Consider the following 20,605-nt stretch of genomic DNA (forward strand, 5'->3'; position numbering starts at 1 on the left):
ATCGTTGAGGTTTATTGAAATGATTACCGAGAGTTAATATGGAATTTTTTAAACAAATATTTGATTTGAAATTCATTGGTGTAGATTGTTAACATAAGTATTCTAGTAGTAGGTATTCTGCATGCGTTACCAAACTTGACGTCCGTTGTCCACAGCCGAACGTTTTTGACGTGACAACGTCTTATAATTCTATGGAGCCGGCTGCGCGCACGAAAAGACATGGCGCACGCGGCGTTACCTCGCTCTGAGGCCTTCTATTTAAGGCTTGAAGTGCAAACGCGGTACGAGTGACAAAGAGGCACAATCGGCCTCCGCGTTCGGCAGCCTTCGACATCTGTGTCTTTCCTACTTGAGTGAGCGATGAAAAAAGAAATTTACATAATTGTAATTTTGCATACAAATAAATATAACAATTAAATTGTGATTTTCATTTACCTACTTCTCTATATCCATACAAAATATATATCAGACAAATAAAATTAAAATTTTGTTTGAAAAATACAACCATTTCATCAGTATTTTCTAATGACGTTGTCACGTTCAACTATCGTCAGTAAACCGACTTTACAGAGACTTTTTAGGGCAGTTTTTGCCGCTCATCAGCACTATGTGGAACCAGCAGTAGTAGTAGTATTTCGACTTAGGACTTAAAAGGCTGGCAACGCACTAACAAGCCCTCTGGCATTGGTCCATGGGCGGCTTAGCTTCAGGTACGCCTCCTGTCCCTTTTACATCCCGTCCGTTGATGCACATCGTCAAGCTATGATTATTTAAATCTATATTATTAATTAGTCTTCTAATCGTGTTTTATTTAATTATTCTAATTTAGTTACAAATGTAAATTCTTTTCAAGGTTTCGCGAGATAAATTTGTTTTTTTTTTTTCAGGTAGTGTAAATGACTTAATTATGTTTTTGAAATCCTAAAGCTCCGTGGCGGTAATGCTATGTACTCTGTGGCTACAATATATTTTCTGTCACATTGCGTTTTGGTCGATCTTAGATTCATACGTGATCCACATTGTAATATTCTTTACCAAGATTTATCTTGCTCAACGATCCGACCAGAATGTTATATAAATATGAAAATTTTATCAATGTTTTGTTTGTAAGAAAAATATTTCTGAAAACATTTATTTCCGATAATGTACGCATCTTCATTGTCCTCATATATCTACCCAAAAATACATACTACATACTAAAGGCGTAAATCGAAAAACTTATCACAAACACGCAAACTTTCGCGGCATTAGCTATCCTCTTTTGACGACTCGTAGGAACTTTTAAAAAGTCGCTAAGGTCAATTCTCCAGGGTCGTAACACGCCTACAAACTTTTCCATTTAACTACAATGTACACATCAAAGTTTGCGATGTGAGGTCTGAAATGACTATCGTTACGCTAATTTACGAGAAGAGGCACTAGAGATACGACTTGTCCATATATACTCTATTGGGGCTGGACCAATGTGAAGAAATGTGTGGTCATATCTGAAAAGAAGACTACACTACCGAATACCCAGAGATTTGCCGTAGTACGGACAGCTTTAAGTACTAAATTATCGATTTAGTGGCAATAAAGGCCGGCAACGCACTCGCGAGCCCTCTGGCATTGAGAGTGTCCATGGGCGGCGGTATCACTTAACATCAGGTGAGCCTCCTGCCCGTTTGCCCCCTATTTTATAAAAAAAAAAAAAAAAAAATAATTGTTCAAGACTCAAACTGAAAATACGTCAAGTCAAAAACGATCAGAAAAAAGAGGTTTTTAATTCCACATTATACTTCTGTTTGTGAGTGACTTTGGTGATTCTTTTTTTCGTTAGAAAGGAGATATAACTACGGTGGTTCCATGATGTAACCAAATCCAGATCCGATCATTGCATCCCACAGAAATCGAGGGGAACTTAAAGTAGAAGTAAATACTATCATAACAATAAGAAACTACTAATAATATTAAATAAATATAGGAAAAGCTATGTATAAAATTAAAAAAAAATCAATGACGCTACAACCTTTTTAGGTCTGGGCCTCAGATTCTGTATCTGTTTCATGATCATTTTTTAATTGAATAGGCAAGTAGGTGATCAGCCTTCTGTGCCTGACGCACGCCGTCGACTTTTTGGGTCTAAGGCAAGCCGGTTTCCCCACGATGTTTTCCCTCACCGTTCGAGCTAATGTTATGCGCACATAGAAAGTAAATCCATTGGTGCACGGGGATCGAACCTACGACCTCCGGGATGAGAGTCGCATGCTGAGCCAACACTGCTCCGGTAAAAGGTACGTATACTGAACTATAATTACTATCAAAGTAACTTCCTCCTCCTAACTAATTTAAAAAAATGCGTATCGATTCTTAAAAGACCGGCAACGCATTCGAGGCCTTTGTCATTGAGAGTGTCCATGGGTGTCGGTATCACTTTACATTAGGTGAGCCTCTTGATGTTTGCCCCTGTTCTACAAAAACAATGTTTACAGATAATATTAAACTACTAAAAACAAATATATAATATGTATGCATAAGAATTTAGCACTTCTTATTACTACATATAAAAAAAAACACATTAGCATAAATATGTTAAAAATTAAGACCAACTGAAAAGAACAATAGTTCTTTGGTTTTATAAAATATTATCGTGAAGAACTAAGCGAAACAAGACAGTTCAAGCCACACTACAACCATTTGTTATCTAATCCCTTAGAGACAGAACGGTAAATAACATTAATATAGTTATTATTCTCAACTTTCCATACACAATTTATCATAGGAAATGACGCGGTAACACAATTTATCGTGTACATTACTCATTGAGGTCTTAATACAATGTATTCCGTATTCTTATAGGTTCCTATTCCTACTTTACACTAATTATAGTACACTTATTGATACAATATTTAAAATTGAAATATATATAAGTTTTTTGTTTTCTTTAGATGTAACTTAAAACCTTTTTATAACAAATAATATTATTGTATGTAAACGAGTAATATATATAAACGAAAAATGGTGTCTTTCACCACACTTTAGGCGTACGGAGATAAACCACTGCTTATATATATATTTTTTATAAAATAGGGGGCAAACGGACAGGAGGCTCACCTGATGTTTAGTGATACCGCCGCCTATGGACACTCTCAATGCCAGAGGGCGCGCGAGTGCGTTGCTGGCCTTTTAAGAATTTGCATGCTCTTTTCAGTCCAATTGGTTCGGAAATAATATACATATTTTCTGTTGATGTTCATAAAATAAAAATGTGTTTATTTACTATAAGTACATACACATTACAATGTGTAAGATGTGGGAACCCTATCAAGTAAAAAGAACACGTTCCCAGCTCTTCCATAACTAAAACTTAATTATAAACATCTTAGTATATTTATATTAAGAATTAATTATTAATTAAATTATATAATATACATACATATAGTTTTATTACAGCTTTTATTTTATTAATTTTTGTTTTAGAGTTTTTCACTGTTTTCAACATGCGTGAGTGTGTGAGTGTGAGTGAGTGATGAATGAAATGTGTTACTACGTATTAGGTATCAGAAGTATCTCCAACACTACGAAAGGTGTGTTCATAAGCCAGTCCAATAATCGCATTTTTAGTTTGTAGATGGTGAGCAAGTAGAAATTACTCATTTAATTTATTATAGATATAGTCTGTACATTTGCGTCTGTTGTCATAAATGTACTTGTTAAACTATATGACTAAAGTGACTTTGAGTTTGAGTTTGTGTGAATCGTTGTGAATTCAGCCAGTGTGTAACTTTATCAGTCTCATCCAGGGTGCGTATGACGCGCGTAATTTGTGCTCCTTAAAAATTTTACGCGATCGTGGCTTTGCTGGCAATTGCGACCGCTTACCACGACCAGTTAGATTATTTGGCACTCGCAAACCCCCAGTCTCTCCAACATTTCCGCAATGAATACCTCTAAGGACCTTAAAAAGTTTTGTGTGCAAGGTTCTTGCTTACAAAACTTAAATATTTTAGTAAAACAAATTGGAGATACATACATCCATTGGCGCGTTAACCATACACTTCTGTTTATCGTTGATCTGCACAAATAATAATGAATCACTAAATATGTTGCTAAGCGCAAGACTCGAAGTTTTTTTTATACCTTGAAGTATCTTTATATTTATTGCTTCCTCAGAAGAAGGTTTTTATGGAAAAAATGTTTAGAAAAATGGGAAAATATTAAAATTTGTTTTTATTCCGGAAAAGTGTCCAGTCTATATAGGGTAGCATAGCAATCATGTTCTTAATGTTGGTATATCAATTGGTCAACTAATGCCTTCCATGTCACATCAAAATAACAGTCAGTTTCGTATATTTTTTCAATTTTCCAAATTACCGTAATTTTATTGATCATGTTCTTAATGAGGTTTAAGTTTCTATTTAGTTATTATTTTTTCCCTTGCTAGCTTGCTTATGGTCTAATGTATTTGAAGTATATGCGAAAAAATATGTTGTTTTAAAACTCATAAATAAATAAAGTTATAAAAGAAGTTGATGCAGCTTTACAACATTTCACCATTATAATACAAATTTACAGTTTATTAAGTAAACAAATTATCTGAAGCAATAATTCAAGTTTTCTTTTTAATATTTTATAAAATATAACATCTAAAGCACTAATTGATACTGCAAACATAAGAAGTACTTTGTCGTATATCAGACAGAGCGATTCTCATAAAAGCGCCGTCCGAAAAATATATTTATTTGAGATAGCTTGTATTTCGCACAAAACGTGTAAATCAAAGTAACGAAGCTATTTGTACCTCGACATTTGGTTATTTTTCCTCTTATCAGCCCTATTCCTTTCCATGAAATACACGATTCGAGTTTTTGTACTCAGGACATTAATCCCGTCTCCGTGTCCCGATAGGTTTTTTTTTTAAATTATAACTGTATGGAGTTGGATTTATTTAAACATATTTAATTATTTCAGGTCATGCTGCATAGGCTTCACATCTGACCAGCTACTTGCTAGAGGTTTTTTATTATGTAACAGGAGTCAAGCGGGCTGGAGGCTCACCTGATGTTAAGTGATACCGCCCCGCCGCCCATGGACTTTACCAAAAAACACGCAAGTGCATTGCCGGCCTTTTAAGAATTGGTGCGCTGCTTTTTTTAAGGACCCTAAGTTGAATTATTTTGGAAGTACTTCAATGGGCAGCTGGTTCAACAAAGTGCTGGTGCGCGGCAAAAACTGCCTTAAGAAAGCCGCTCAGTTGTGGAACGACGATAACGTTACCAAAATTGGTGCTATACCCCAAGTGTATTATGTGTACCTATGTAGCCACAGTGACATTTAATAAGATCCTTTTTTAAATAAAGGTCTTTCAACAATAAACACGATGTTTTATTGCAGTACTTATGTGGGTAGGATTGCTGGTGGGTAGTTTTAATAAATCGTTCTAAGAAACAAATCAAAAAAACTCTTTAATATATATATTTAGGAATGTAATGACATCTTTATTCCCTTGTTAAGAGGATTTGCCATCTTAATAGAGAATGATTTCTTAAAACACTAATAATGAACTTTAAACGTAGGTGCATTGTTAATAAAACTAATTTCTAAAAGTTAAGAATATTTTGTATAAAATTAAAAACAAAAAATTTAAACTCGATTTTTCAATACTGCAGTGGCCAGTTGTTACATGATAAATTAATCACGTCACAAGTTCGATAGGTCCCGTGTGAAAAACGGCCAAGTGACGTGTGACTGAGCACAACAGTACAACAGTTTTTAGATTAAAAAATAGATTTTTTTTGTTGTTTCCACCGAACATGTATTTTTACGTTTGATGTATCGATGAACATAGAACATTGTTTATTTGTATTTCGAACACAACTGTTGTTTTTTTGGCATAGAAAAAATATCGCAACAATAGTAATTGTCATTCTTTTGAAGTTAAAATTTCTGTAACGAGTCATTGACCACTAACGAACAATAGTTAATCGACTCCTGTTTTTGGTTTTAAGTCGTATAAATAGGTAAGAAAAACCTATGTAAGATTACAAATAGGTTTATTATAGACGTTTCAGCTACAGTCTGCTTATAGCCCTGGGGTCGGGGATTAAATTCTATGGAAACAATTGCCTCAAAGGCCCTTTTTGTATGGTACAGGAGGCAAACGGGCAGGAAGTCATCCGATGTTAAGTGATACCACCGCCTATGGATCACACTGCCAGAAGGCTCGCAAACGCGCTGCTGACCTTTTAAGAATTGGTACACTCTTATCCATTTGCTCTGCCCCAGTCCACGTAGCAGAGTTTTGACTCCAGACACAAGTTTGTCCCGGTACTCATCGACAGCTGTCCGAGAAATACCTGCTCGGCCAGTGTAAAGAGTATCCCCAGTGCTGTCGTCCGCATAGAAACACCACTTTTTGTATTAAAATTAATTTGAATGTCCATGGAATATATGACTTAAGAAAAAACTTTGATATTTGATGAAATAATTATTATGTTACACAAAAAAGGTATTATTTTGAGGGACTTCTAATTAGGAATATAATATATATTCGCCTCAGAAAATATTTTCTTCAATGTTTGAATGGAACGATCCTAAGTATACTTTGATGTGTATTCTGTGTAAATAAGACGATATTGTTTACATGATGAAAGGAAGACTTTGAAGTGGCTACTGATGCCCACAACATTTAACGCATCAATACATTTCTTCTCGAAGAAGTCTTCAGGTCGTTTTCATGTCTTTTTCTAAGGTCACATTAAATGACTAAATATTTTATCACGTTTGCTAAAATTGCATGAAAATGATAAGATGAAGAAGAAAACTTAATATAGAATTTTAATAATAAGTATTTATTTGAGAGAGAGAGAGCGAGAGAATTCACACCATTGATCATTATTAAGAGCGATGGAGTTTTTTGCTAGTTCTTCTTGGCCGATCTTTGTCTGCGGAACTGGTAGTAAATATAACATTAACATTCATAAGGGTGTATAATTGTGTGAATAAATTAATTTTCATTTTATTTAAAAAGAAAAGATATTATTTATTGGCCTGCTACTTTTCTACTAAAGATCACTCACTCACTCCGCTGGCTCTGCGACCCAAAAAGTGTCATGGCCTCCAAAACGAGAAGATTCCAGTGCTCCCTGTCCTGTGCCACCTTCCACCATACGGCCAGTCTAAATGCACGGCTGTGAGGCTTGGCAACCATGAAGGAAGAGCAGAAGCTACTGATGGCGGAACGCAAAAATTTTGTAAAGTCCTGTAGAAGAGAAGGAGGACAAAGAGGGATAAGTCATGGAGAGTCTGAAAAAATGCCGAAATAGAAGAGTTAGTAGACGACCCCAACATTATTGGGGCAAGGCCCATTGACCACGTTGGCTGGGAGATTAAGCACATGGGCCAAGTTAGGGCGGTGAAGGAAGCTTACCTGAGCTGGCTTAGTGGTCGGAGACCAGTCAGCCTAGTTGCCATAGGAACGACAGATTGGAGAACCTGCTTCAGCTTATTAAAGTTCGTTGAACTATAACAAACAAAAAATCTAAATAACTAAAAAAATAAGCCAATATACAGTTCCGCATAAAATGACAGAGATATTTGACAGACGACAGTACTTCACAATACGTCTCGAGTCTGAGACTATAGTTAAAATGGCTAAGATAGCTAAAACTATAGTTTTACGAATTGTGAGTACTCCAAAAGACCTGTATATCGCTATGAAATACAGTATATACCTTTTTATAATAATAATAATACAATTTTAGCACATTACTGCTTCTACGAAGTAAATATAGTAAAAAATCTATAAAAATAAAACTCTATCAGTAGGTACATACTTCATTAGAACAAGGCTTATGAGTTAACAGTTTATATTACATAAAATGTCGGATATCTCACTTTTAATCACAATCTACTCGACCACAAATCATATAGACCCAACTCGGACCAACGTCTTATGACAAAAATGCTCCACTGAAGACTCAATCAGAACTACCCTTCCCTGAACGCTTTGTAAAAAGTCAAAATGAAGCCGCAACGCCGAGGCATTTGCTCGGCTTTTATTCGTTAAGTAATGATTCTAAATTACGAAACAATTAAATAATAACAAAACAAATTTATTAATTAAACCAACAATAAAAATCAACGGTTAATTGACTCGACCAGAACATTTACTGATAGTCGGAGACATATATTATATACTATACATTTATTGATTTTCTTTATTTGCGATACTCATTTTATTATGACCTAAGGATTTCCAACAAAACTGTTGTTTCCCGTTTTTCTACCCATATATACTTAGCTTAAAAATATCGATTTATAGACGGAAAAATATGTCTTTCCTATATTTACATTATGGGGTTAGGGCACTTCAACAACATATTATTGTTTAAACATCAATTCTACTTTACAAAAATAACGGAATTCAGAAAACGTAGGGGAGCAATTTTTCTCATCCCTTCAATATGTTCAGTGGTGTAAACCGAAATTTATCTTCCTTGGGTTCTATTATGTAAACGAGCCTTCAACGCTAAATGTTGTTTATGGTTTCTTCCACAATTTGTACTAAAATACCTTCGGGCCTTATCTACATTGATATTATAAATCTGAATAATTTGTTTGGCTAAACGCGCTAATCTTAATAAACAGCGGACTACTGCGTGTGAGAAATCTGTATCTTTATATAACTGGGCAAACGGGCAGAAAGCTTACCGGTCTGCCGATTGACGGTCTTTTAAGAATCGGTACGCACTTTTCTTCACCCTAAGTCGAATTAGTTTGAAAATCAGTGGTCAGCTGATTCCACATAGTGTTGGCAAAAATTGCCTTGCCTCAGTGGAATGAAGGACATCGAGGTGATGCGGGTGGTATTTCGTAGTCTGATGATGAAACGCAATTTGTTAAATTCTGTTCATTTTTAGTTTTTCATTGACTTAATAGGCTACCAAAAAAGGGATCAGCCTGCTGTGCCTGACTCAAAAGGTGATCCTCGCGATGTTTTCTTAGAGATGGTTTCTCTTTCTCCTCTCGAGTTAAGTTGTGCAAGCTCAAGCTACTAGGCCAACACAGTTCGTATATTTTTTACAGCAAAAAGACTATTGAAGCCCTATATCCTCATCTTGCCTCCTACATGCATACTTTCGTGCTACTGTTATTTCATCATACAATACATATGACACATTCGATGTAATATATAATTATTTTTTAATCCAATTATGAGTAAATCAAATGTTAAATTATATTTAAGCTCTGCATTAAACTTGTTCCACCCTCATTATATTTTCTTGTTTTCCTAAAAATTTGGAAATTCGCTAAAGTTTAAGAGGTAATCCAAATTTATCGTTTGTAACTTCTGTGACTTTAAATTAGACTTATTAATTAGGCTAATTAGAGTCCGTTTCTATTTATGTTAAAAGTTAGTAAATACTTCTAAAATGTTATGAAAATAATAATAATAATCAGTGGCGCTACATTCTTTTAGGTCTGGGCCTCAGATTTCTGTCTGTTCATGATAATTTGTTAATCTAATAAGCAAGCAGGTGATCGGCCTTCTGTGACGCATGGTGTTGACTTTTTGGGTCTAAGGCAAACCGGTTTCCTCACGATATTTTCCTTCCTAAAGAAAGTCCATTGGTGCACAGCTGGAACCTACGACCTCAGTGATGAGAGTCGCACGCTGAAGAAAAATGATAATGAATGACCGTTAAAAAGGTTGTAGCGCCATTGATTTCTTTTTTATATAAATTTAATAAAAGTATACAAATTAATTCATTTTGCTCTGGATTTAATTCAAAGAGATTAATGCAAGTGTTGTTTAAAAGAATAAAGGAAGAAAGTACAATATCCTTTAATTGACACAAATTAAACAAACAAGAGAGAAATTTCCAAATAAAACCGAATGGAAATTGGCCCCAAGGGATGTGGATGGCAATTGAAGTAATTTTGGTTGTTTCGTGATTTTTCTACTCAAAATGTTTTTATCTTGTCCTCTTTAATTATTTCCTGTTTACGTATAAACTAGCTATGACCTGCGGTTGCACCCTCGTTTATTAGTAGCTTGGTCTACTACAGTCTTACTCTATAAAAGGACTATCCGATACAAATAGATTCTAAATTCTAAACAGGAATTCCAGAGATCCGTGCCTTTAACTGCCTGCCGTATCTGGGCATCCCGCAGACACATTTCTGTGTCTCATTCAACGGAATTAAAACCCGTCAAGTTATTGTTTAGGTACTAAACAAAATTGTTCATGCAAAACAATAACTTTTCGTAATACTTCGTATTAACTATATTTTATTCTAAATGCTTTAAAAGATACATTCAAGTGTATGATATTTGTGAGGTAAATAAATTTTCGTACAAAGCAGACTCCACCACAGTAATGCGGTCTCCAACATCGGACCTTCCTGTGGTTGCGTTTACGAAAACCATTTATGTGAAATTCAAGTAACAAATATGCTTAGTGGAAGGAATTTTTTAAGGTCACACTAAAATATACAATTACTCTTATTCTAACCGCTTCAATAAAGGAAAATATTTATTTATTTAAATTTTAAATACAGTCTGTGTATATAATTGTAACTTATATTATATTCTTCGAACACGAGACGCAAAGATAAGGAATCCTCGAACTAAAAGTCGATATTATCTTATTTTATTATAACTCGTATAGCAGCGCTTTACGGGCGTGAAATCGTGTTATTTGACTATTTAAGCTTTTAGGTTATGTTCCTGAATATAATGAGTGTTTTACAAAATATAATTGTCTAAAGCAAATACGTAAATGACAACTCGTGCTTTGCTGATCGGCAAGCAACTTTAGTTCTGGTCTGGTCTGGAAAAAAAAACATGTTCGAAAGTACATTTTAAAATACAGATTAATGTAATTTTATAACGAACAAAATACAATTACAATTTTATGGTTGCAGTTCGGAAGATAGTCTATTGATATTAAAGTTCTCCATAGTCCACTCTTGCGTTGATATATTTATACATTTATACAGGTCTAATTCAAGAGTTTCCCCGCCAAAATTCTCCTTGACTGTTAGGCACTTTCGCTTTTGTTTATGTTGTAATTTCTTCGACTGTAAAAAAGGACTTATTAAGGTATCAAAACGTCTATTTTTTAATTTTTTTTATACATATGACCGTGTTTATTTTTTTACCTTAGCGTCATAAATCCAAATTTGTGTCTGCGACTCGTCATCACACATGCAAGCGGTCACAAATCCCAAAACAAAGTCTAAACAAATCGTATCATGTTCAATCCTCCCTTTATTAGTGTACCACCAAAACTGAAATTATAATTAATTAAAATATTCTAATACTTTTTTGTTTGAGTGTAAATTAACTAGCCATGTTTGACAAATATAATATTAATGATATTTTTGGTACGTAGCTTTATTAGCTAGCAACATTTTAGAATTGCACAGTATATACACGTTCCATGTATTTTTAATTACTCCTATTAAAAATATTCGATATGGGCTCTGGAGTCTGGACGTCGCGTCGTGTGTATAATTTATTTCATTAAAACAAAAAAATCAGGCCCTACAACCTTTTTAGATCTGTCCTCAGATTTCTGTGTGTTTCATGATCATTTGTCAATCTAGGCAAGTAGGTGTTCAGCCTCTTGTGCCTGACACACGCCTTTGACTTTTTAGGTATAAAGCAAGCTGGTTTTCTCAATATGTAGCAGGGATGAGAGTAGCATGCTAAATCCTCTAGGCTGTACTGCACGATTTATTTATGTATTCCAGATTATTAAGTTTTATATACATTTGTGGCATATTCCTTAATCCTTAGAATTGCGAAGCGATAACTTTAACTCAAATGAGACACGAGGAAAGAGTGAAGGGAAATTCACACTTAACACTAAGGGGCCCTTCAAGTATTACGTAATTATAACAGATTTACTGCAATTTACCCCCCCCCCCCCAAACCTGCTCCTGTCAGCAAAAGTATGCAAAGCTCTCAAAAATAATAGTACGTAAACGTAAGGTTTTGTGAGAATCCTCGAAAATGCATTTCGTTTTCAAGCATAGACAATGTATGGGTAGTATGTGTAAAAAAGTAAATATGTAATTACTGTTGACGAAATCACCAAATAACAAAATCAAAGAACCCCCCTCCCCCCTATAGTGCTTACGTAATCCTTTAACGGCCCCTAATACAGTTTTATAAAACCACAAAACCCAGCATCGAATTTTTTGTAATTTGTCTGATAGAAACGCTAAAACATTACTTCGTAATAAAGTTTGAAAACACAAACAATTATTTCAGTTGCGCTATAGTATAAATCGTTGTAGCGACACCTAGTGGCAGAGTTATAAAGTGGGAACAAAAAAACGCTTGTTCAACCATTTTAATGTTGTATATGTACACCTTGCCCGAAAAGCTGTGTAATATAAGTAAATTCTTACTGTATTGAACTTTATCTATAAATAAAAATTCAAATTCAATAGGATATACACACTTGATTTCCTCCTTCATGATGACAGCTTCTGGCACTCACAGCCGTCTGAACGTCTACCCACTCCGAAGCCATATCAAGGCACACCGCATAGCCATCCAAAATACTATAAATCTAAAAAAACACATAAAAAGTACAATCGAACGTCTAATGGCCCATTAAGTCACTTTATTTCGCAATAACATTACATTGATTTGTAAGAAGTACGATATAGGCAACTACTTTTGAATAGGTTTTAATAATGAAATAAAAGAAGTCCTTTCTTTAAACTTTGTATTATGGGTATATGGGTAATACTGCAGTATCTATAAACTTAGATATCGTTATTCTAATTATGACTGTTACTGTTTCGACCTGATTTCATTGGAAGGAAATGTGTAATGTTCGGGAAACAGGATTAACATTACGGGTAGTCTATCGCCTGTCTGGCAGTATAAGTTTTTTTAATGTAAGTAGGAGGAGGTTAACCTGATGTTACGTGATACCACCGCATATCATATTACTATGCTCGCAAGTGCGTTGCCGGGCTTTTGAGAATTGGTACGCTGTTTTTTTGAAGTCTGATTAGTTCGGAAATACATCAGTGGGCAGCTGGTGCCAGGTAGTAGTGGTGAAAACTGTCTTAAGATACTGCCTTAAGCTAGGGAACGACGGACATCGAGGTGATATTTTGTATTTTGCCTTGACGTCCGGTGACGAAACTCAGTTATTTATCGAACAACTCCTTTGAACACTCTCCATAGTAACGTGGCATCAAACGGCTAATTGCGGGTGGGATGTCTTCCAATACAAGAAGTACATACACTTAATATTCCATTATTGTCTCGTCTTGGGCGTATTTAAATTATTATGGCATGTATTCTGCTAATTTTGCACCTACCTGCCCGTAAGCAACATTAACGTCAGGCAATTTCATGTCTGGGTATACATTATGCAAGTACCATTCAAATGATTTACATTTCAATTTTTCTCGCAATTCTTTCTGCTTTGTTACATCACCGAAATCTTCACGTACACCCCCGATCCTTTGATAATAATATTTTGCATAATCATCCAGCCACACCTGTAGAGAAAATTTGTTTCGGTGTGTCAGAATGTTTTAAAGAGAACTTTCACAAAGACAAAATTAACAAATGTGAGATTGTAATAAAAACTTATAAACATTACTAGAAAATTCTAAACACGTTGATTTTCGACTCAGTTTATTCATGTAAACAATACTAATCAAATATATATGACGGCGCCACTATCAATGTTTTGTGAAACTGATGGCGCCACTATCAATGTTTTGTAAAACAATGTGCAACGGGCGATTAGTCGAACGATCGTACGATGTGTCACTCGATCCCCACTACAGAACCAATATAAAGCAGCGCGCGCGCACAACTCAGGCAGTCGTTCATCGATCATTGCCCGGTGCACACGTTACGTAATTACCGAATAGCCTTTGAAATCTTTACCTATTGAATTTGTTTATTAAAATCGTATTAAATTAAGATACTGAAATTAGAATTGGAATAAATCAAGTGATTGTGAGAAAACTTTGTGTTTGTTATCTTAACAATGTCGGGGCCTGATGCTACATATATATATGGCGGTGCGATGGCGCTGGTATCAGCTGCTATTTTCATGTTACGTCACAGAGCTCGTAAATTAACAGTGTCAGTTTATAACCGCTAATAATTTTTGGACAGACTATTTGATACTCTATAGCTTAATAGTAATTTCATAGTCATTATTATTAATACCAGAGCAATGGTGTTAGTGTCAGCTGCCACTGTCATTATGATATAATAACGTCAAAGTCAAATTAGTTGAAAACCGTCAATACTAGTGGTTAATTTTATTTGTCAATCTTCCTAGATTTATAAATAGACCATTATTGGATAATCTTTAGCAATACTCATTTTATTGTCATTATTATTAATAACGGCAACATGACGGTACTGTCAATTGCCAATGTCATTATAATTTAAAACATCAAAGTCAGATTAGTTCAAAACAGAGAATCCTAGCAAGTGGTTTATTTGTTTTGTCAATATTGCTAGTTTCACAAATTAACGACTATTCAATTGCCAATAATAATAATTACTTCATAGTCTACATTATTAAAGTTCTCTCTCCAGTTTTAGAGGACATGCTCTAAAAGACACGGCGACATTGAGTCTCTTAAAAAATCGGAGGGAATCAAGGGAAACGGTGCAAAAATCTATAGATTCCAACAGATTAAAAGCCAAAGGTGGCCATTTCTAATAAAATATTTTTTATTTTTGCTGAGACTTTAATAAATATGTAGGTATAACTTTAAATAATAATTTAAAGTTAAATTTAAATTTATTATCTTATGGCTTGACTAGGTATATTACCTCGGCTAGCCTCAACGCATTTCGCCTGTATGATCGCTTCGCAAATTTATACGGAAACGTCTTCCTAAAAACATGTCCTACATGTGAGCACGGTATGATTTCCAGGGATCCGCCACACATCCAAGTCTTGAATGATAACTCCAAATTTTCAGCACCCCAAATTCTATAGCCTTGGTCGAAATAGCCGATTTTTTTGAAAAAGTCTCTGTTGATAGCAAATAATCCTCCAGATATAGTGGGCGTTTTTATTGGGGCTGAGGGAATTTTCCGGTTTTTTAATGACGGCCGCCAAATGTATTTGAGGTCCCATTCGAATCCGCCAATTTGTAGGTATTTTGAAGTCTGTGGTATAAATTCGAAGGTTGCAGGATCTATGTGACCCACAGCTGGGCTAACTACAGTTGCAGAGTTCTTTTTTATTCGATCCAATAGGGGTTCAATCCAGCCTAAAACATTTTTTATTGTAGATTTAATTTATTTTAAAATTTTTAGAGCATGACGCGAGCGTATAGTGTAACGAGTGTCAATTTGTTCTGACGACTTTTGTACTCAGTTGTGACATTTTATGGAGTTCATGCGAACTATATTTTTTATGAGGCAAACGGGCAGGATGCTCACTTGATGTTAAGCGATACCGCCGCCCATGGACGTGCACATTGCCAGAAGACTCGCAAGTGCGTTGCCGGCCTTTTAAGAATTGGTACTCTCTGTTTGTTTTGATTACATTTATCTATTGACCTGTAGTGCATTCGCAATGACTGTCAAGGAATACCACTACGGGTGCAGTAGCATATTTTGTCCCCAAAATCCTTGATCGTATTAAGCCTTTCCTGCGGTTAGCACGGATTAACGTCACCTTTGTTAACGTTCTAACGTAGTTCTCTAGGTTCTCCTTTAAATGGTCTGAAAAGTTAAATATTTTTACTACTTACACCATTATTTTCAATATGAAATATATGATAATCTATGAATTATAAATACATATTCAGTACTTAATAGCAAACTTTGTTTGAACGTGCTTCAGTCCATATATTTATTACTACCAAATAAAAGAGGAACGAAGGCTATAAAACGGTCATATATAATTTTAAACTAATGAAATAATAATTATTTTTATAGTCTAAAACTACAAAACAATACAAACTATTTTGTATCCATACTATATGAAGAGGTAACAAGGGTTTTCACACAAAAATACTGGACTGATTTTAAATAATCATTTCACCTTCAAGCTGCATCTTTATTGGGATAGGGATGCCTAATAAAAATGCAATAATATAACCCAAGGTGTGAAAAAGTTATCCATATTAATTGTCAATCATCAAGTGCGCTGTGGAAACTATTGATGTTAGAACAAAAGAATTTTGTACAGTATTTGCATCAATATCTACAGAAATAATGTTTTATCCATGGGAAACTACAAAACATGAAATTATTTTGCTGCCAGAAAACAAAACTACTTGAAATGTTGTGTATAGTGAAGAAGTTCTACAAATAAATCTCTTCCCTTGTATTTTAGAAGAAAATTTATAATAATCAATCCTAACATTCCTGGCCTGATAAAAAAAAATAATTTCATTACCAAGATAAAATCAATGATTTTTCAATAAGTGTAGATTATTTTTAAATTTACTAAAGTCGGACAACTTAAATTTTGTTAAGAATTTAAGAATGTATTAGATACATATTAATTCTAAAGTAAAATCTGTGTATTGATTAGATTATCAATGTAAGTGTGTATCTAATAATCTAAAAGAAAGTAATTAAAAACTAAGAAAACTAAAACTTTTATGATAACAAAAATTAATCTATAGTCCGACTTAGTAGACTTTCCACTACCACGAGTAAAACCACGGAGCGTTGCTAGTACTTTATAATTACGTAAGTATCAATAAAAAATGATATTCGATATTGTTTTAACCCAATGTATAGGTTAATTATAATGCATATAACATTATTTTGTGGTCCCTGTGGCAGTGTACCTTTAATACTTGGGAACTGTCTACCATGCGTCATCGTGTACGTAGAGTATACTTCAAAGCATACAAAATCAAAGTTGAATAATCGAATCTTGCATTTTGTTGTTATGTATTCGTTAATATTCATAAGTTATATCACCTTTTTGAATAATAAAGACGTTGGTACAATAAATCCAATAGTCCACTTACCCATAGTTGAAAAATCGTCAAAGAGAATTATTTCTTTCAGAAGATGGGCGGGAGTCCTTTGTAGGACTGAGTCAATTGTTCTCAAAAGTACGGACCAGGCTTCGTTATAAAAACAAATAACCACGGAGGCTTCAGGTAGATTATTTGAATAATTTTTTTGTTTACACCTGGAAAATTCGAACGAAAATAAAGAAAAAGAAAATTCTATCAACATTTTTTATTAATCTTAATATTGGTATCTATATGTTTTTACCATCATTATTTAGCTGTTAAGCCCCTTTAAAGTATATATTTACCTGAAAAACTTCTTAAGCGAACTAAATTTATTTTAATGTAAAACCTAAGTGGAGGTAATCGTTTTTGACTTTTAAAATAACTATTAACCTTTTAATATAGCAGTACCTCAAATTTACATGAAGATCCTGCGCCTCGAGTCTTATTGGACAGTGTATTGGGTTATGAGAGGTTATGACTCTTGTATCAACTACATATGCACTTTTATACAACAATTATTTATTACTATCTTTTGTCATAACATTTCTGTATATGTGATGATTCACAGCGTTATTCTACTGTAGGTATATTTGTGCTGCAGAAGCGGGCTAAAGTTTAAGGAATTAAATATTACGGCACTATATGATCAATATATTCTTGAATCCTTGTTGTATGGACAAAAAAATGAAAACGATTTTAAAACGAATGGTGACTTTCGCCAGTGTAATAGATAAAGTTGCCAGTTCTTCTCGTCTGTTCTACGCCCTTGATGAGAACTGGCCGTAAATGTAAAATTACAAGCATTTAATATGTCTTTCTTTATTGACGTTCATAAGTGTACATTATGTTACCTAAATGTATAAATATTTTTTTGAATTTGAATTAAATTTCAATACTCAAAACAGAACGAATCTAAGCGTACGATCAACCAGGCTCCATAAGATAAAACACTCCTTATATGGAAATTGCATTCATTTTTACAACATACTCCCAAGCGAAATTAGACAATTATTATCACTGAATAAATTCAAAACTCTCGATTAACGTAAATTAATCAATAAAGCTTTTAAATAAAAGAAAATGTAAATTTGACGATTATTTCAATGAACCCAAGGATTAGGATTGATTTGCACCAGTTCAAATATCAACTGCTGTTCTGCCTTATAAACAATTTGTATGACAAAACTTGGCGATTAAAAAGTGTGGCGGAGTGAATCTTGTCCGCTCTACGCCCTTGACTTGCAAAATGTAAATTTAGAATCAATTTAACATCTTTTCTGTTGATAGGTGTACTTGGTTATATATTATGAATAAAGGAATCCGAGATGCTTATGTCATCAGACTTTATCACAGGGCTTCAAATCACCAAAGTCAATTCGGTGCTAAAACCATTATTATTAGTAATTACTCATTTTTATATTAAAATACTAAGGTTATTTATAATGAATTACAATCACTTAAGATTAAATAGGCTCAACTACTAAACCGATCACAAAATGCGGCTCTTCCATATTAAAATGTATGTATGCATTATGTATTGGTGAAAAATAAATTTCGTAATATTTTCTTGAAATATATCGATAAATAACAATTAATTGCTTGTCGTTAATCTATGTTTATGTATTTATTACCTACCTTCTGGGATGAACAATCTAATAGTTAATTGAACAAATCACAAGAAAATGGTTGTTTTAGCAAGATCTGGCGAGTATGGAGAATAAGGTTTCTAATTGCAGCTCCAGTAGACTTCGGTTTCTCGTAAAGTGAGAGCACGTTATTACGGCGATTTAAGAGTTGGGACTGTTTCAGAGCTAGTTTTAGGATTATTGGGTACAACGTTAAAAACGTAAATATCGAAAATTTTACCACAAACTACTATTACAACAACGGCTTCAAAACCCCTATTATATACTACTTACCATTCGTCTCTATAATCCAACAGAGTACGATTGATGGGTATAAGATCACTGACATATTGATTGAAGGAGTAATCTTTCCATCCTTGTCTGATCATAATCCGAATATGACCACGTATATTGTCTTCCAAATCAACAGGAGATCCATTTGTGCCTTAAATACATACATTGTGTTTATATACATTTACTGGAAAAGGTTAAAATGAAACAAAAATTAACATAATACAAATATAAATCTAGGTTAATTAAAAAAAAAGGAAACCATAATCTCCGAAAGTATTAATTTCTGAGATAGAAAAGAAGAGTTTGAGAAAGGAGTGAGTAAACCACAAATATTATCTTTTGTCTAATCTAAGAAGCCTTGAACATAAACCCACATTCACATCAAAATGAACGAGTCCATAATTGGAAAACCTTATTTTAAAATGGTTACTGCACTTTTATTTTACTCTTTCAATAAGTCTTGTTAAGCAGAGCGTTCAGTGGGATCTAATGATGTACCCTCTCACCTAGTGGAAACTCGCTATATTTCACTGCTGTAAGTTTTTCTTTCATGGAAAACTTTCGACTCGGCGGACCCACAAGTTGCCATGCTGAAAGTTATTAATGATTATAACTTAAAAAAAATATTTAAACTCGAAACAGGATTATATATCGCTGACCATGGCTGCTGTAATCAAGTCCACTAAGTTATTACTCTTCATTTTATTACTTAATGGCATAAGATAACATGTTATTAAGAAACACACTTTTTGGACGGATTAAAGCTATGTATTATTATTAAAAACTTATAATTATTTACATAATTCTAAATTTAATTTTTTTTCCGACGTTTCGCGTGCTTTTCAGCGTGCGTGGTCACGGTGACTGAAGACAAAAGGTGTTAAATGTCAAAAGTATCACATGTTATCAGCTAACCTACAGTTAAATACATTCTCGAACTGAAATAACTGATACCTGTATCTTATATACCATAATAAACATTAATTAAAGTTAAAATTGTAATATTTATTATGCAGTCCAATGTGATAGTTATATTATTATTATTGATTATACAAGCATATAATCGTATGGCTTACTTTTATAAAACATATTCGCTCTGTAATATTTTGGATTGGTAGATAATTAATAAAATATATGATACATTATATACATTTTATAGAATGAAACTGTGTTATGAAATAGCTAAGGACAGAGCATGGTCATAATAGTAAATAATGTAAAAAATACTTTAGATTAAGTACAGCACGAAAGGCTTGTTTAATTTTTTTTTATACGAAGAGTGCAATGCAAGGAATGTTATTTATACTTAAAATTAAAAACTTAATAGTAATAGTAGTACTTTAAGTAGTTAAATTAAGAAATCTAAGTTTTATTTTTAAAAAATATTATAATTATAAAATATACTATTATACTTTTGAACAATTAACATTAACACAAAATACAAGTTATAAATCAATGTAGTAAGACGAAATTTTTCATTTTTAATAAAAGCAAAATTCTTCTTACTCGAGAGTGGATCTGTAAAATTATTTCTCATTGCGTAAACTTTTCTAAATCCTCTCAATGCTTGCTCATACAGTTTCTGATCATCCACTTCTGAAACTTCCCGTTGAATTTCGTTAAAAATCGTTAATACTGAAACTGTCCATACTATGAAAATTGATAATAAAATTTTCAAAGCATACTTCATTGCCATTCTGTAACAT

General features: G+C 33.6%; 1 protein-coding gene and 1 long non-coding RNA gene across 2 annotated transcripts; both read right to left on the reverse strand.

The window, feature by feature from the left end:
* Positions 1-7,032: 7,032 nt before the first annotated feature.
* LOC123710422 lies at positions 7,033-8,034 on the reverse strand. The gene is made up of 3 exons (XR_006753827.1): positions 7,876-8,034; positions 7,409-7,501; positions 7,033-7,240 (listed from the first exon to the last, which is right to left on the reverse strand). It is a non-coding gene; the product is annotated as an uncharacterized LOC123710422 (long non-coding RNA).
* A 2,291-nt stretch (positions 8,035-10,325) lies between these two features.
* LOC123709558 (putative polypeptide N-acetylgalactosaminyltransferase 9) lies at positions 10,326-19,451 on the reverse strand. The gene is made up of 10 exons (XM_045660963.1): positions 19,406-19,451; positions 18,900-19,050; positions 16,987-17,153; positions 15,557-15,721; positions 14,819-15,264; positions 13,333-13,515; positions 12,456-12,566; positions 11,146-11,274; positions 10,893-11,064; positions 10,326-10,814 (listed from the first exon to the last, which is right to left on the reverse strand). The coding sequence occupies exons 1-9, from the start codon at positions 19,449-19,451 to the stop codon at positions 10,897-10,899; spliced, it is 1,566 nt and encodes a 521-aa protein (XP_045516919.1). The 3' UTR covers positions 10,326-10,814; positions 10,893-10,896.
* Positions 19,452-20,605: the final 1,154 nt, after the last annotated feature.

Source organism: Pieris brassicae, chromosome 5, assembly GCF_905147105.1.
Source record: "Pieris brassicae chromosome 5, ilPieBrab1.1, whole genome shotgun sequence".
Classification (NCBI taxonomy): Eukaryota; Metazoa; Arthropoda; class Insecta; order Lepidoptera; family Pieridae; genus Pieris; species Pieris brassicae.

Bases quoted from the DNA above. Each gene is read 5' to 3' on its own strand.
- LOC123709558 (XM_045660963.1), bottom strand. From the start codon at position 19,451: ATGAAAGAAAAACTTACAGCAGTGAAATATAGCGAGTTTCCACTAG. The intron at 15,265-15,556 runs GTCAATAGATAA...AAAATGTTTTAG, and splicing joins TCATTGCGAATGCACTACAG to GCTGGATTGAACCCCTATTG. The intron at 13,516-14,818 runs GTAATATACCTA...TTTTCTCTACAG, and splicing joins ATGCGTTGAGGCTAGCCGAG to GTGTGGCTGGATGATTATGC.